General features: G+C 36.7%; 1 protein-coding gene across 17 annotated transcripts in view; it reads right to left on the bottom strand.

The window, feature by feature from the left end:
• The window catches only part of MBNL1 (muscleblind like splicing regulator 1), a 206,809-nt gene that overhangs the window by 145,753 nt on the left and 41,793 nt on the right, over window positions 1-19,263 (bottom strand). For 9 of the 17 annotated variants that reach the window (XR_003971917.1, XM_030330369.1, XM_030330370.1 and 6 more), the window contains exon 2: window positions 4,912-5,946. The exons of 6 other annotated variants lie outside the window; for them this stretch is intronic. Coding sequence is in view for 9 of the 11 variants with exons in the window: in XM_030330369.1 (XP_030186229.1) it covers window positions 4,912-5,085 (174 nt within the window). In the remaining 2 variants the exon portion in view is untranslated. Of the gene's footprint in view, window positions 1-4,911; window positions 5,947-6,168; window positions 6,594-19,263 lie in introns of those variants that run through there. 2 more of the 17 variants (XM_030330368.2, XM_030330379.1) reach the window with 2 other exon arrangements.

Below are 19,263 nucleotides of genomic sequence, written 5' to 3'. Positions count from 1 at the left end.
ATTACAATCAAAGATTGAACTCAATTCTAAGTGCCACATTGCTTTAGGTTTAAATTGTTTGTCATACCTAGGAACTGAAGGAAGGTTTAACGAGAAAAAGAAAAATAGAAGCAGCATACCAAAATCTTATGAAAGGAAAAAAATAACTAGTTTTAGAATTAGTGCCTTAAAGTAGCATGACTCAAAACATGACTTGAAATTTGTCCAAGTTTAAAAATCTTAACTCATTTAAAAAATGTTTTTCTAAAAAAAAATTCTAACTATAAGACTATAAATAGGTAAGTGAATAAAATTGTAAGCACTATCAAAGCAGCTATAGCTATTGAGAATTTCATTTAAAAAAAGATGCTTATCACCGTGCATTCACAGGGTATTCTTTACAAAGCTGTGAAGATTCTGCTCGGGGAATATAATTTGAACTCGTACATGATACGCATGGCTTCACACGTTATGCCTTATAGTTAGTTCATCTCCTAAGTTATAAGGGGAAACAAGATAGTCCCGTGTCAACCTGTCACTGAAAGACACACTGAATATGTACCTATAGAGTTACATGTATACATAATCATCCATCCAAGTTTTCATATCACATGGGAGATGCCATTAACAGAACAACAAACAGTAACAACAACAAAACGCTTGGTAGAAGTTACTCCAATTAGGAGCCTACTAAATCAAAGTTTTGATTCAAAATTTGCAAATATCTGAAATTTGTCTGAACTTCGCAAAAATCACTTTGGCAGGATTATCAAGTAAGTCAGTTTAAAAGATATGATGAAAAGACTATGCCAGGAACTTAGAGCAGCAGCAACACAGGCAGTTGGCACGCTGAAAATACACTGTGCTCACGATGGAGGACCTCCTAAAATATAACTACAAAAACCTTCAGGACCACTTTATAATGTCCAGTTATGCCACCCTGTCCCTGTGTGACCAACTAGACACTTGATTTGCCTTACTGGCTCTAAATTTTCTAGTTGCTCATTTACCTGGATGTTTACGTATTTGTATATCTCCTAATAGCTGAATTCAATTATTCTGCTAGGTCGTTAGAGGCTCTTTAAATGTGTTCACTCAGGATCCTTGATTCCATGCTGCTCTGCAGTGGAATCTGACCCCTGATGTGTCTACAACAAATCTGATTGGCTGTGCTACCTGTATACACAAACGTGTATAATAGTGAAATGAATCCTTAATTATCTTAAACAAAACTGCATAATTTGATAAGAAAACAAGTGACTAAAGTTTTCAAAGATAAAAAAAATGCTGGATTTTCAGAAAATAGACAGTAAATATAAAGGTTATATAGCCCTTCCTCCAACATCTGAAAAATGAATGGACATTTAAAAAAGAATAATTCAGTAAGCAATAGTCATTTTGAGTTGATCACATGGTGAAAACATATTTTTGTGACAGCATAAATTACTTGACATCACAATAAAATACATTCTGTAGAGTTCCTTTAAATCAACTACCTATATTTTAGTTGAGCCATTATTACTGAAGAAAATAGGTAACTTGCCAATTTACTGTTATTTGAATCATTTCTTAAATACAATATTCTAATGGCAGCTTGCAGGGTTGACATTTTTCTTTCAGTTTTTTTCTCTTTGGTATCCCTTTCACAAGTCATAAGGAAAAAAAAAATCCTTTCCAGCATAAAATAATCTCTTTTCAAATGTTCAGGGTGTCTGAAATAGCCAAAACACTCAAATCTACAGTGTGTAAGCAATCTAATTCTCAATCTGAATATATTCTTAGACTGTTGTAAATTGTTATTGCGAGTATAAAACCAAAATTAAGTTAGAACGATCAAGCGCTTAAAATATTGTTTAATTTATAAACTAACACATTATTACAGCTTCTGCTCTCTTATTGTTACCATTCTATTCCCAACATACTTAATATATACATATATTCCTAATTATCATGTATTCTGACTTAGCAACACATCTATTATGACAAAGAATTCTGTTTTCATGTAGTAAATTTAATCTTATTACTTAAACTTTGAAATCAATAATACACCACTAAAATACCATCAGCTAATTTTCTTCCTATTACCTTTAGTAATATGCCAACTTATTTCTTTTGCATAAATACTGTCTTGAACTGTTCAACTTCTGTTTTTAATGAAACAAATTCTCCTCTTCTAAGTAGAAGTCTGCTATGGACGTAAGTCACCTGGGAGCCTGGCCAAAGTCTGAAACAGCACAGCTGAAGGGTACAGCCATTTCACAGGGTCCTCTCAGAGAGTATTTGGTTTGCTTTCCTAACTTGCTAAAAATAGTAGATTACACAGGCTATCTCCATCTCACGGCTCAAGAAGTCACAAAAGGCTGGACTATGGATTGTAGACATACATACAACACATTTTATTAAAGAAGTGAGAATATTACACGTTTTCTAAATTCCTTCCGTTTACTCTCCGAGACAACACAAATGATCTAGTGGTTACTGGCATGGAATTTTGCTCCTAAGGCTTCCAAATTTCAGAACTTCAAGCACGAGTCATGGAGTTACCTTAACTGTTTTAAAATACGTTTTTGATCTATTTTAGTCACCAAATTGAATACAGCAAGACAGCTATCTAAAAGCCAGGACTCTAAATACTGTATTAAGAATCACAGAATGTGTTGGTTATAAATACATGTCTACCAAAGGTGGGTTTGGAAACATGAATACGTAATTACATATTCAAAATGTGTTAAATGAATTCTTAATATAGTCATTTCACTAACATTTCAGGAGCTATTGTTCCTGCTATGAACCTCCACACAAAGTTGTGTTTATGTTTTTCCTCTTGTTCAAATCAAAATATTTTACCAAGTTTTAGACACTATAAATTAAATTTCAGTTTCTCATAGAAACAAAGAATAAGGACAAAGTTTGCATTGATTAGCTGCTATAATGCGTTCATTTCATAAGTAAATTTAAATCCTAAAATTACTTGCTATTAAAAAAAAAAAAAAGTCCTTGATGTGGCAGTTGAATCTTGTTAACCACACAGCAATGCTGCCGTTTTACTCAAAGGGAGCCTGTTCTGTGTCCACAAGTGAGCAGCCACTAAAAAAATATTTTGAGATGGAAAAATAGCAACTGAATTTTAATGTTTCACAATGTTTCCAAATGCTGGGGAGGCAGGTCTTCTGTGAAACCACTCAATGTCACAGCCAAGTTTAATGTCCTTCATTTTGTAGCTACGAGTGCACCATCAACTGTCTGTAGGATTAAAAATTGGATTTACTAGTAATTGGGTCAAAACAGGGTTACTTATGGACACAGCTGGTTACCGACAAGGGTAATTAGCCCTTTGCCCCTCATTTTACGGGTCCCCGTCTCTAATTACACCTAAATTCAGTCAGCAGGAATTTAGGAATACATAGTCACAAAGGTACAAACCACTGTGCCCTTCATTGATGCCTTTCAAAGGAAAGAAAAAGGCCTCATGGTAATCTATAACTTCTGGCTTATTGATCTTTAGGACTATGACATTAACAATAATATAACACTGTAAGATATCTTTGTTGTTGTGAATGCCTCCTTTGATATCCCACTCTGAAGATAATATCCTTGAGTCTTTGGTGAAAACTTTAGCAAAGTAAGCAGCCCAACTGAGCCAAGAAGCAATTAACTGCAATAGTCAACTCATAAGCTAACCCATATAACACATCAGGGTGAGTTATGAGTTAACGTTTGGGTTGACTATATCAGTTAATTCACCCCATGTTATTAAAGAAAGCATTTTTATTACAATAGGAGGTTTTGTTTTGTTTTGTTTGCAAAAGACAAGATGGATGTATGAAAGTTTTACTTCTCTACAGATGCAGAAATGATCGTGACGCCTCTCTCACGAGTTCAAAGAGTGAATTATACTGACACATTAGTATTCAAAGCCAATTCTATTAAACCAAGTAAGTAGAAAGTACCCAGGGATCTTCACATATCTAGTCTTGACCGTGCATGTCAGAATAAGGATACAATATCATGCTACCTTTTAAAAAGCCCATTTTCAAACTTGACACCTGAACTACGAAGCAATGACATTTTTGAATGTCAAGATACACTAAAGTGGATCTCTCAGTACTATGGTGCCCACAAAAGCTTAACTTTTAACACTTCTAGCTGAGACAGTTACAAATTTTAAAATAATCAGGATCCAAAAAAAATGAACTAAGTTGTTTTACATTAGAATTTTACAAACTAAAAAAAAAAACAAACAAACAAACAAAAAAAAACAAAACAAAACAAAAAAAGCCTCCAAATAATACTACTTAAAAGTTTCCACTCATTTATAAAACTCAACATTCAACAAAGTTTATGCCTCAGATAGGGTACTGTAGCAACAGCAGCAGAACCTTACTTCTATATTTTCCACAAAATGCATTGATTCTGGCTTTAAAATAATATGCTTATACAATAAAAAGGAGACCCATAATATTAAAATGTTAATATAAAAAGTCTACCCAAGTTTTACTGCCAGGAAATCTGTTCTTTTACAAAGGTAACAGCAACTTTACAAACAAGGAAAAACAAATCATCTTCATTCAGCTATTGCCATGGCCTTGTATAGACCATGCATATGCTAACACACATATTTACCTACATTTACTATTCCTATAGACATCGACATTGCTATGACTAAGTTAAAAGTATGCGGACACTTTCTGTTTTAGAAAAACATCATTACATCAAAGGACTGATAAAGTTATTCATAACAAACAAAGTTTGGCCAGAGTTGGTGCCATTGCTTCTCAATAAAGTCCCCCACCCCAAAAGCATCCATAAGAAGACACCATAGAACTAAACTATTAACAAAGCAATCCATCATTCCAAACTCGGTGGACTATGTGTCCATATCCCCTTGATTCAATCATTGTGTATCCTTAAAATAATATAATATTTACTCACTTTCAATGAATCAAAGCAGGCGATTACTCGTCCATTTTCAACTTGGCAGCTTTTCGAAGGATGTGCAAATTTACATTCCGTGTCTGGCCGTGAGCAAGTCCCCCTTTGGAACTCTCTACATACTTCCAGTGTTAGCCATTTTGTGTCCCGAATTGGTGTGACACTAACAGCCATGTTTAGATTTTACAGGTAGTTAAATTTTGCAGTGAAACCAACAGACCCAGCCCCCCACAAAAAAATAAAAATAAAAATAAACCCAGCAACAACCAAAAAAAAAAAAAAAAAAAACACCAAAAAAAAAAAAAACCTCAAAAAGCTGAACTGATAAGACTGTAAAAGGCTGATGAAAATGTCCCCTCCAAAATACTTTTTTCCCCACTCCCTGCTTTAAAAGTACATGGAAAACTGTGTTGTCAATATCAAGGAAAAGATCTCCCACTAGAAATTCACAGCATGAAACTGTTAATTCAAGAGGTTTTGGTTTACAGAGAAATACTAGAATCGTAAGTAGATGAACGTTTAAAAGTAGGGCCTCGGATCAGCCTTGTGCTCTCAGTAACCCCTTCCCAGTGCCAATTTGGAGCCCAAAATGCAAGCATGAAAACGTGGCAGACCCTTTGACACCGAATTTCCAAGCTGCTTTCAGCAAAGTTGTCTGAAAGGGAATCTCCTCACAGCTGAATTTGCAATGGAGTTTGGTGGTGCAATCGGTATTGATTAGTTTGGCATAGACAGATGCAGCAGTTTAGAGCAAATCGAGAAACTGATTTTTTTTTCCTCCTTGATTTCCTGGCAGAAGAGATCTGACTTTTTCAGCAAACTTTTCTTTTAAAACTAAAGCAGCCTAGGGCAATGCCAGATACTTAGAGCTTTTGTCTTGATTATAAGTAGAAATGGGGGTGTCTGGGCTAGAAGTGGAGGGTGGATGTGCTGTCGTCACAGTCTAGCTGGCAGCAAGCAAGGCAAAAGCAGAGACTGCTCTAGAAGCGGGTCCAAGCAGCAGAGACGTCAGGAAAGGCACTTCTTAGTACCAACCTGTAGAAAAAAGAGATAGGTTAAGATTTACTAAGTAGCACTTCACTGATGTCCTACAGTATCACAACCTTGCCATGTGCTACCAGACTAAGTAATATTCAAGTCAGCTTCTCTCTCTCTCTGTCTCTCTGTCTCTCTCTGTCTCTCTCTGTCTCTTTCTCTCTCTCTCTCTCTCACACACACACACACACACACACACACACACACACACACAATACTTACAGTGAGGCATATTGCAGCCAGCCATCGTAGATTTATTAAAAAAAGGGGCCGTTTCCCCTTGTGAAGCAATGCATGATAGAGAGATAACCAATCACAGATAGTGTTGCAGCAATATTCTGGGCAGAAAGCCAATAGTGTGGGTTGTCTTATGAAAGGTCGCGCCTGTCAGACGTTCATTACTATGCTATAAGCACAGAAAATGTCCATCAGATGTGACTTATTCCACTGCAAGAGGACGAGCATGTGGGTTTTGAATTTACCCAACATGCAGTTAGTGGACTAAACCATGTTAGTTTCCAAACAGCTTCCAAGACAAGTCCAAGCACTTGAAGATCATCGCCGGGGAATAAAAAGCAAGGTTTAAAAATTGCAGCTGACTTCCAAGCTGCTTTTCCCTCCGGCTCTGCGCAGGGACGGGCACTGAACAGCCTGCTCCTGCTGTCCTGACACGTGAATAAAAAAGGAAAGGGGTGTTTACAAATGGTACATTCTCCTGACCTATCCAATTCACTTCCTTCTAAAGCCCAAGTCCTGCCCCTCCACTGAAAGCAGCACTCATACTGTAAAACTATTCCATTCAGCCGGCAGACACTTTGTCAATATATCACAGGCGGGCGAGATAGGAACAAAAGCATCCTTTATTTGAACATTTTTTAAGCAGAAGCTGAGGTCATGTGGGGGAAAAAAGGAGTGTAGTGTTGTCAGTGTGTCTGGCAAATGTGAAGTCAACCTCAGGGGGGAGAGTGATTCCATCGCAGAAACATTAAATATTAAGTGAGCAATTTGATTTGGGCAGCGTGATGTACTTCAGAGGTACGGAGGAAGCCAGAGGTTGGGGGCTGGGGGATCCCCTGTTGCCTAATGATCTATGAACTGGGAAGTACAAGACTGCTCGTTATAGCAGGGTATTTTTGCTTTTAACAACTTACTTTCTTTTTCAGTCAGGATGGAAAAACTTTCAGAAAATGCTTAGTAGTTATAGAAACAAAAGTACACATATCTTTTGAGTGTTACCAACAAAGGAAACAAAGCTTTAATAACTCCAAAAGTTTCACACTCCAAAGAGGCAATGGCACAATACAATAAATAGTGTTTGATCACACTTACTTCTTCAAAGGCCAAATACGGTCAATTGGAAACTGGAATATAGAATATGAATGTAGAAACGTAGAACATATATATAGACAGATAGATATCTAGCAGAATTTTTAAAAATTTATTTTAGGATTAATACAGCCACTCTTAATACTAATTAAAAAAAAAAAAACAAAAAAAAAAACAAAAAAACAAAAAAAAAACCAGATACCAGGTAGGTGAAATACTGTAGTAAGACTACAACTTTTGAGAAAAGTTCTAAAGAACCAACTCATACCAATTCTCAAGAAGTACTTTTGTTTTCAAAAAACTTTCTGGTTCTAATTTCTGGTTGTAGAAAAACAAAGTTGAGTCAGTCGTAAACTCAAAGATTCACCCACCCTTCTGGATTTTTGCTCCACATTCAGAATTTCTCAACTATTTTGTACCTTCAGCATGTACCCATCTGTGGTCAACAACCCCTGTTGTCTTTCTTGCTAAAATTTTCAAGCACTTCACCTGCAACCATACACCTCCTTTGGAAGCCAGCTAAGAGATCGCTTCCTCCAAGAAACTTCCAAAATGTCGCTTTATCCATCCCTGCCCACTCATCATTAACATGTCTTTTCTGAATTACTTTGGCATCCCTATACAGTGTGTTGTTTGCTTATATGTATGACCCACGAAACTATATGTTTCCCCAAACAGAAATAAACCCACTCACCTCATAACCCCAATGCCCAGCACAGGGATGGAAAATGTATGGAGCTCCATAACTTGGGTAATTAAAGGACTGATTACTATATCTGTACTGGAATGACCTCTAGGGCACAAAAATATGCAAACACATGCATGAACAACCATATGAACCACACATGAACACAAACACACACCTGAAAACACACACACACACCCATCAGTGTCTCTATCAATTACTATATCCCAGGGTCACTTAGACCCTCCTGCTGTCTAGGAATCCTCCCCCAGCCCTGGACAGCTCCCTCTGACATTCCATAGGACAGCTTTTTGAAAACTTCAACACTTTCAAGCCCCTTCTCTTCCATATTCTGCTAACAGCAGACAATGATCTTCTGTGAAACAAATATTTCATAGGAGCCCTTAGGCAAGAACTCCCTGTCACCTTCCTGCCACCCATTTTTACACTATCTTTCTGCATCTTTCTTTTGGTCTCCCAGTTGTCCCTCCCCTTGCACACGGTCAGGCTTCCACCTTCACTCGTTCCTTCTCAAAACATCTTTCTCTTCACATTCCTTCTTCTACCTTCGAATGACCTGCCTTACCTCAACTCTTTCTCTCGGTCCTCAACATGCTGAAATAGCTCCAAAATAGAAGAGGCGGCAGGGAAGGAGAAAGGGACCCCGCCTAGCTATGCATCCTCCCCTCCCTAATACTCTTAATCAGCTGTTCCCAGACCAAGGGCTAAAGAACCATCTACACATGCCGTTCTTCTGCTTCTTCCGTTTTGAATCTGTATCACTGTGACCTCCCCACTCATTACTTTACTGTTAAGCAATGGCCGACAAAACTCCAACTGAAGCCAAATCCAAAGACTATGCTAGTCTTTATCTTTACTTGACCTCCACCAGCTCCCTGTTAAAGGTTTCCTCTCGTCTTGAACTGACACATTCTGTCCTTTTGGTTTCTCTCACTGCTGCCCCTCTAGTATCTTCCCACATAGAAAGGAGCTGCCAGGAGCTGGGGAAGGTTCTTGGCACATGCCATGCTGTTGTGGGCTCCTGGGACTTGTTACGAGCTAGCCCTTTGTTTGGTTTGACACGTACGTCCTCACCCCTTCAACCTGGTAAATCTCTTCTCCTTGTTTAAGCTGCTATTCAAATATCACCTTCTCTCTAAGGCTGGGCCAACTATGCCAAACATTGTTCCATCTCAGGATATTCTCAGTACTTTTTATCTCCTGGTGCTTTTACCCCCAAAGTTATAAATTCCCTGACAACAGGATCTATTGCCATTTTTTTTTATCCCAGTTCCTGGAATATAATAGTTGTGTTTAAAATATTTGATAAATGAATATTTTATTCAAATTGACAGAATAGACATGTATATAAAGGACATGTCCCTAACAGCAAGGAAATATTTCGTCATAATCTATGGGGACCAAACAACATGAGAAAGGATAATGGTACCCTCAGAAATACCTTTGCTGGTTGGTGGTTATGTCTACAGACAACCACAGAATCAATTTCTAAAGTTGATTATTTTTCCTTTTTGATATGTTACAGGCTTAATCTCACTCAAGCATAAAATATCCTTTAATTAAAATGTTTGCAAATGGGTATTCTGGATATTTTTTATTTTCTGTAGCAGAGATACTCTAGTCACTTCAAAAAGGGTTATCAACAGAATTACAGATATATACGTATTGGTAAACTGAAAATACTACTTACTTGTAAAATATATAGGCAAATGTGATAATCAAAGTGTTTATAGTTATCTAGGCACAGAGCCCGAGCAATCAAAATGGACACCAACCTTTATGCATTATTAGTGTAGCTGCACCTGCCAATGTGGGTTCCAGTCCTTGATACAGACCACCAGGGGTAATGACCTGAGATTATACCTAAATTACTGATATCAGATTATGGTCTTGTACTCTTTCTCTTTATTCAAACAGAAGGGTTTCAGGGAAGACTGGAAATCTTCATAATTGAAGGTTTTGGTAAATTAAGAGGGTATAGGATTTGGATCAATACTAAATTTCCAAAACACTGTTTCAACTAATAATGGATTTTTATTCTATAGAGAGAGACAATGTTTAAAAGTATGTGGGTAATGTCCAGATTGTGAGAATTATTACAAACATGTTTGCTCTAAAAATGTGTTGTTTGTAAATAATTACTGAAGAAAATATTTCTCCGGTAAAGATATTTACTAACAGATAAATTGCTTCTCAGGTAAATTTCTGACCTATATTTCGACATATTATAATAAACTTCCCTGAACAAAAAAAAAAAAGATTGGAGAATAGTTTTACTGTAAGAATCAAACTTTTTTAAAACCTACATAATAAGCCCTCTTTTACCAAATGATCAAATTCCTAACACTAAAGAGCTCCTCATTATGCAACACGTCCTACAAATAAGTATATTCTGCTATAAGAACCAAGAACAGTGCACTCTCCTTGAGTGATTATCAGAAATCACATATACTTTCTACTTTAAGTTATGGAGGGGGAAATAGAATAGAAAGGAAAATATAAAGATAGAGGAAAGGAAGCTAAGAAAAGGACCAAGGATAAAGTAAAAAAGTGTGGGAAATTAGTAATAATGAATCTCACAGCAACTGATGCATATTAGCATGAAAACTGACAGCGGATGGCTTCATATAAATAGCTATTTAAGGGTTGCATACATACTGCAATAGAGGATAAGCAGACACTTACAAGGCAGGAGTATGAAATTCTGTTTTGGAGAACTGGATGGCCTCTATGAGCATGGTTAAATTTCTTAGTCATATAACAATCATGTAACAATCATTTCAGTTCTTCTGAACCAAATATAGGCACTTCGGTCCTACTGCATCCCAGAGTAGTTAGCTGGGAATTTGGGGGACTTTTTTCATAAGCTTTTGATTTTGAAACAGCTTACATATTGAGGAAGTTAACAGAGTAATTACTTGAGGGTTTGTTTGTTTTTTTTAATTTACTAAGACAGCTTTAATCTAACTGGAAAAGATAGCCAACTTCATCATTTAATGTTCGAAGGTGACAAGAAGCGGCCCCTTGCCCCAAACCATAACTCCCCACCCCCACCCCCCACCCCAGGATCACTGATGTCAACAAGTCCATAATTAGCAATGCATTACTTCAGGGAATTAACTCCTGGTACAATTTTGCCCAGGGCTTGCCCCAAATATTAACAGAGATTTCAGTATACAAACCAACTAATCATTTCAGGAAGCTGTACAGCCATTTCTCTACTCATTAAGGTACTAAATAGAGTAACAAGGCCATTAAGTTATTACATGGGGAAAACCATGGTCTGAATGGGTTAATGCAGTCTTCAGCAGTATTCAACTCCATATAACAAAAAGCTGAGATCAGTGTTTCTCAGCAAGGGGTAAGCACAGTACTGGTAGCACCCATGGCAATTTTAAGTGATGCAGAAACAACATAATTTTAATAGATGCATCAGAATGCAAAAACTAGTTCATGAGCCTGTGATTACATGCATATCATAACTTAGAAAGAAGCTAACATTTAATATAGTAATTTCCGAGACTATTATAAAAAAAGCTTAAGTAAATATATTGACATCATGAAAGAGATACGCAAATAACTGAAGTTTTAGAAACACTGCCGAGAAAAAAGGTAACTTTCAACCACACATCCTCTGGAATGGCATGCCTACTGTCAAGATGGTCTGCCGGTCTGACATTGCACGGGCTTAGGGTCACAAAGAAAGGGAAGTTTACTAACTCAAATAAGTCATCTACTGTCTGTCAAAGCATTCCTTTAAAATTCTAGTGGGCTCAGCATACCTGGGTGGCTCAGGCAGCTGAGCGTGGAACTTTTGACTTCACTCAGGTCATGATCCCAGGGTCATGGGATCAAGCCTAGTGTCAAGCTCTATGCTGGGCGTAGTGCCTGCCTAAGATTCTTTCCCTGTCTTCCCTCTGCCCCCTCCCTGCTAGTGCACAGGTGCACCTTCCCTCTCTCTCCCTCCCTCCCTCCCTCCCTCTCTCTCTCTCTCTCTCTTCCCCTCTCAAAAATAAATAAACAAATAAAATTCCGATAGGCTCAATTCCCTAATCATCAAGTGGTCCCTTACCAGAAGGATAATGAAGGAGTGCTGGTTAGGAAACACACTATTGCCAAAGATCAGAATTTCAAAAGCAACTCGCTAAACTGCCTCAAATTAGGAAATGATTATTGTCCCTTCTGCATTTTATATATAAGACCACCAAATAAAACAGGAAGCCTCTGTGCAATTAAAAAGCAAACTTTGACTTGATTCCCATTTCAGGCAAAATTTTTAAAAAAATGAAAAGGCTTAAGATCATCAGAAGATAAATATTACAACAGTGGGCTGTACTTTGTGTACATGGTCACTAGCTTCGTACCTAATTAGATCCTCATCCAGTCCTTACTACAAAGTTATCTTCCTGGAAGCTTTTGCAGCCACTATCAATTTAAGTCACTATCAAAACTTCCCTGCTTCTCAACACAAGCCCAGACTTGCCAGATCTTTGCCTTGCTTTATTTTTCTTCAGAGCACTTGTCAGTATTTGGTGTAATATTACATGCCTATCTTTCTACTTGCTTATCTTCTACCTTTGCGTTAAAATCTAAGCTCCACGAGAGCAGGCAGTTGTCAAGCCAGTCCTCCCCTAAATAGCCGGCACCAAAACAGTGCCTGGCTCAGAAGCCAGCAACCTACCAGGACACTAGTTTACAACTATGATCTACAAAGTTACAATGCCCATTTGATACATTGGCAATGTCACCTTTATAACTGAATAAAACCAGCCTCAAACTCCACTCACTGGAAAGAAGACATCAGGCAGTGAAGTTAACACAAAACTGTATTCATATACCTCCTCAATTATGAACTTGATGGAAGATTTTCTCACCCACAGAATAATCTGAAACAGTTACATGTGGCTTTGCAAATTTAAAACACCTAAATAATTTATCTGTGAATTTCTGACAGAATCAGTTTTCAGTTCTGGCAAAAGAAGAGAAAATCTGCATTTCGTTCCTGATGATATTCAAACAGGCAGTCTTTTAACATTTCCCTCTATTCTACAAGAAAGTATAATGACATAACACTACAAATGCCTCTCTACGGTTCTTCAGGAAAAAACACTAAGCCTATTTAGTGTTTTGCTTACTCTACATATCACACAAAGAAGTCATCTTGTTAGCCTTAGGTAGTCATTTCTGATCTGTCCCTATCATTTAATATCTCAAAATAATAAACAGGAAATCAGAACACAAACTACAAGAAAATTAATAATGCTGGTATGTGCTCAGGAGCTAAACAGTAGAAAAAACAAATCTTACCATCCTGGCAATTTTCAGGAAGAATGGTACATTGACTTAACTGGAATCTATCAATGTGAAATTAACCTGACAAAACTGGGAATGCCAAAAACTGATATTGTTATTCCCCCTGCAATGCCGTAATTACAAACTTTAATTCTAAAGTTTATTCAGATGAGTTGTATTTATCTGACATAGTAACTGCGGGCCAAAATCTTAGTTTTAAATTTTAACATCTTTTGAGTAACATCACCTAGCTTCTTAAAAGACTGGTGGTACCTCTGCCTAAGACATTTTTAAATGTGACCTTCACTGCATGAGAAATGGTAGCCAATTCATCTATAGGGTCCCCTAACAGTGTTACTGCACAACTCAAAACTAACTATGAAGGTGATTAAGGAGAAAGCTGAGGAAATACCTCCCATGGCGCCCTGTACATCAGTGACAATTGCTGCATGTGCACCTCCTCGTCCTACTGTCTCAACCTTCCTTGCAGGGCAAAACTCATTCTTACAACTGGTGGCCATTAAGGTCTTCTCTATAATTAACCTGCCCTGTTTTCCATTTGAGCAAGCTCAATTATTTGAGCTAAATTATAAAATCAACATGAGAAGAAACAATAAATTGCATACACACACGCGCGCACACACACGTACATACATATATATATGTATATGTGTGTGTGTGTGTGTGTGTGTATATATATATGGAGTGTTGGTTAGGATAGACACTATTGCCCAAGATTAGGATTCCAAAAGCAATTCACTACACTACACCCTAATTAGGAAAAAAAAAGATTGCATACACACACACACACACACACACACAGAGGGAGAGAGGGGGAGAGAGAGAGAATATATATACATAGAGAGAGAGAGAGAGAGAGAGAATATATATGTATATATATGTGTATATATATATATATATATGTATATATATATATATGTAGAGACAGAGATAAAGAGAGAACCAAAAATAAACTATACCTATTAGAACCCTTAATCATAGTAGTCACACTTTCCAGAATTTTTAAAATCTTAATGTGGCAATAGCTCTCAATACTACCAAGTATATCTGAGTACAAAAGCTTCACCTTAGCAGATAAATCTTGAATTTCCAGGTAAGTCTGATTTGAAACCTAACATAGTGGCCTCAATCCGGGAAATTTCACTGACTTATTTCTACTGAAGACTACCCAAAATACGTTGCTTAATTATTAATCATTCTGAGAAAATTAAATAAAATGTATGTTTATAGAGACATCTAAAATAATTATTCTTCAGACTATAATGAATGAAACCAATTATAAATATAGTCTGGTATTACATGAGTGTATCCAATTAAATGAATTACTGGACTTCTCATGACACAACACAATACATAAATATCTCCTTTCTATTTCATCAGCAAAACTCTCTATCATTTTATGAATGTATCTCTTATTGCAAAGTTTGCAAAAACTCAAGCCATAAAGGTTTAATATTATCATCCTATGGATATTTCTATTGATTTCTATTGACCTTAAAAATTGCCTTGTATACAAATAATCTCAAGTTTACTCTTAATAATATACCAATGTTAAATGCATTTATTCTGAGTAACAATAAAATAGTAGAATCTGTTTAACTTGAGCTTTTTTAAAAAAAAATCACAAATTCACACTCACTAACATACAGATAAGAATTGTATTTGCCTTAATTAATAGGGAGTCAAGATCCAGTTGTTTTTCCCTGATTTAAAGGAGGAAGACATGTGACAAAACAGGTTTATGCACTGACAACTCATATTTTCACTGCAATGTAGCTTAAGTATCATTTGAGAAAGGTTCCATATAACTTACAACCTTGACTAGGTCTGAGATAAGCATAACCACAAATTATGCTCATATTACTGTGATAGCTATGTAATAATCCAGAGCTTCATACTGTATCTTGTAGAAGCCTAGAATTCCAAAGGCAGCTCCATAGTTCTTTAAAAGAGACGGGTAATAGGCAGGCATATTTTGTTCATGCCTATCTCAACATTTTGCATAAGGCTTCATTTACAAATTTTTTTTATTTGAATGTAGGTGACACACAACATTACATGAGTTTCAAATGTACAACATAGTGATTCGACAAGTTTATACATTATACTATGTTCACCAAAGCATAGCTACCATCTGTCACCATACAATGCTATCATATCACTGACTGTATTCCCTATACTTTTATTCCCATGAATTACTCATTCCTTAACTGGCGGCCTGTATCTCCCACTCCCATTTACCCATTTGGCCCATCTTCCTACTCCCTCCCCTTGGGCAACCATCAGTTTGTTCTCTGTATTTATAGGTCTGATACTTTTTGTTTGTTTATTCATTTGTTTTCTTAGATTCCACATGTGAGTGAAATCATATGGTATTTGTCTTTCTCAGTCTGACTTACTTCACATAGGATAGTAACATCCCTCTAAGGTCCATCCATGTTGCTGCAAATGGCAAAGCCTCATCCTTTTTATGGCCTTGTAATATTCCAGTGTGTGTGTGTGTGTGTGTGTGTGTGTGTACGCACCCATGTGCGCAAACATATATATGTGTATAAATACATCAACTTTTGTAAAAAAGAGAAACACACTGAGAACCTAGAAATCTGAAAACATAAGGTTAGCTGGATAAGAAGGTAATTTTTTTCCATGATATCTGCTTTTACATCTATATATACATTGCTTACCACACCTCCGTGTCACTCAATGTCCTTGAATTTGTAACATATTTAAGAACTTAAATCTCATTACATATGCATCAAATGATAACGCAGACCTAGAATCTCTTGAGTCACTCACTCACAGGAACTTTTGCAGACATACATGAAAATGTCATGTCCTCGTGGAATTGACATTCAGAAAGAGATGTCCAATAAAGTAAAAACATATCGTGTGCTGTGATTAGGACTATGAAAATCAAGGATTGTCATTTTAGAACTGTAAAGACTGAGGAGCAAATTAAAATTTGAACCAGATACTGTTTAAATTTTGAGCCTCTTTTCTCCCTCCATACCTAACTTCCATACCTGACTACAATAATCTAAATTATTTCAAAGTCATATAACAATTTGCACTCATAACTATGGTTCTCCTTTTTTGACATACTGAGACGTATGGTATAAATTATAAGGCTATTCTCCATATAGAGATAGATGTTACTAAATAATGGAAGAGATAGTAAAATACAAATTAAAATGGTGTACAAAAATCTCTAGCAAGTAATTTACATGAATCATATACATCAAGTCTGTCTTCCCTCCCTCCCTTCCTTCCTTCCATTGATTTTAGACATTGTTAAATGAATGCATTTTCAATTGTAATAAATTTAAACCATACAGAAGGGTTTTATTGAAAGTCCAACTGAATTCCCCCCCACCTTGCTCCGTTGCCAAATCAGACCCCCTACTATCCCAAAGGTAACCACTATTATTAGTATGGTATATCTAGTCCTTCATGCATTCACATACAGACATACACATCTACACACACACACACACACACACACACACACACTCATACAGTTTATCATTTTTACAGAAGTAACACATACTAAGCATATTGTTCTGAGGCTTGCTTTCCATGATATACGATAATGACTTTGTCAACACACACGTCGATGTAAATACTTTTTAACAACTATGTACTGCTCCACTCTATGTCCATTCTTTAATAGCAGCCACCTAAGTTAATGCTCATTTTTCACAAGCAATGCTGCAATGTATGTATAAAGCTATTCTTAGGTTTAGAGCGGCTTTAATAACATACTTAGAACATAATGTATATGCATATATTAACTCTGAAAAACAAATTCCGTCCAAGAAAACGTTTCCCAGTATGTACTTATACCAACAACGAACACTGCTTTTCTATATTGCTTACTCCCTAAATCTAGTCCTTAAAAAGATACAATCCCTAAATCTAGATTGTAAATTTCTATAGTGGGAATAGGGCAAAGGTATGACTGGTCTTTTCTCCTACAAATAGAACTTAAAGCCTTGTCTTTTTATTTTGCAAAATATTTCCAACTGTTAGCCCTTCGATGGCAGCTAATCAATGAGACATTTGTAAAATCAGTTTTTCAACTCCCATTATTTCAAAATAAACCATTTCATTGCTAAAACAATTATAATGTTTATATTTTGCAATTATTTGCTAAAGAACAAGGACTGGGAGTCTGAATGAATGTTTGGGTTGACAGGAGTATCGAAACGGACAATATATAGTTTACCACTCTTTTCTTATTAACAGAAACAAACGTGTAGTTAGAAGAGTCGGCAAGGCATGTTATATTTGGACAATCACTGACAGCACAATGTCATGTGATTAAGGGAATGTTTTTTGGTTTTTTTACACATTATTACTACAAATGTCAGAAATATCCTGCTCCCCCCTCTCCTTTTTTAGACACGAACTGACTAAAGGAAATGGTTTCTGACAACTTCTATAAATAAGGCAAGCCATTATCAAACTAGCTAAGGCACAATAGAACTCTGGTGAACTCATGTAGGCCTAAACAGTTTCCCGTGTGGCCATTTCCCCAGAGGTTGGCACGCCTCATGTAGTAATTTCTGACCCTGGATCAGACTGTTCTCCTGAGGTGCCACGACCATGCAATTAAAACGAACAAGGTAAGTGTATACTCCTGCATGATTTTGCCAATGGACAAAGGTCCTGTTAGATAATCAAACATTCTCCCCTCACTTTGCCTTCCTCAAACTCTTCCCCAGTTGTTAAATAACAGCTTCCACGATAAAGAAGATGTAAGATGGCTCGCTGGCAAAATGTAGGCATTTCCAGTGCTTTTATTCTTTTGACAATGTGATTTTACCACGTTGTCAGAGTATACATAATTGTCACGCTTCTCATATGAGATCAAAGATTTTATTGTTAGGATTTTGTACTTTCGAAAAGAGCATATGTACTGAACACACTATCAACAAGCTAATGTGGCAGCTGAGGTTTGGTTCCTTTGCTAAATAGAAAAAGGACACCCGTTTCTTAGGTACTTTAATTGCCCATAAGGTTCTGTACATCCCAAAAAAAGCTGTAACACATGAGGAAATCTGAAGAGCCGACTACACCCTTCTAATAAGACCGTGATTAAAGTTGCATGTGTTTCTGTCAGCAGCCTATGCACTTAAAAAGCAATGACCACCTTTCCATGGGAAAGCACAATGCACTGACAGCTGCTAATAAACTCAGAACTGCCAACATTTGTTACCAGCAACACCTTCTTTTCCTGGGATTCTGATGCTCCAGAAAGATTCACTATCTGAATCAGTCACCTGGGGGTAACTGCTATAAATATATATTCCTAGGACCTACCCTAGACGTACTAAGGAGAGACCAGGAATCTACCTTTTACTTTACTTTATTTATTTATTAACTTAATTAATTAATTAATGTATTTATTTTTGAGAGAGTGAGTGAGCAGAGGGGCAGAGGGAGAGAGAAAGAGAATCCCAAGCAGTCTTGTGCTGTCAGCGCACAGCCCAATATGGGGCTCCATCTCATGACAGTGAGATCATGAACTGAGCTGAAATCATGAGTCAGACACTAAACTGACTGAACACCCAACAACTCCAGTAATCTACATTCTAACTGAACTCCTTCAGGTTATTCTTAATGTCATTAAATTTTGGCAATTATAATCAACTGAAGCTAAAATATTACTTCCACCAAAGACTGTTTACTACCTTTGTACTAAACAATTTCCTTAAAGCTCAGAGTATCTGCCTGGAAAAAGATAGATTGAGATTTGATAACATGCTTTTTGAATATATTCTGTCAACTACTTCAGAAAGCTGACCTACCTGCGAAATGTTATACAAAAAAAAAAAAAAATCCTGTTGTATTCATTTTTTAAAATACTATTTTAAATCAGGCACCATACATGTTCCTCAACATCATTCTAAGATACTATTCACCATATCCTACCACTCGTCATGTCTCAAAGCACTTACGTTTTTTAATCC

This window comes from Lynx canadensis, chromosome C2, assembly GCF_007474595.2.
Source record: "Lynx canadensis isolate LIC74 chromosome C2, mLynCan4.pri.v2, whole genome shotgun sequence".
NCBI lineage: Eukaryota > Metazoa > Chordata > Mammalia > Carnivora > Felidae > Lynx > Lynx canadensis.
This window is presented reverse-complemented; position numbering and strand designations above follow the sequence as displayed.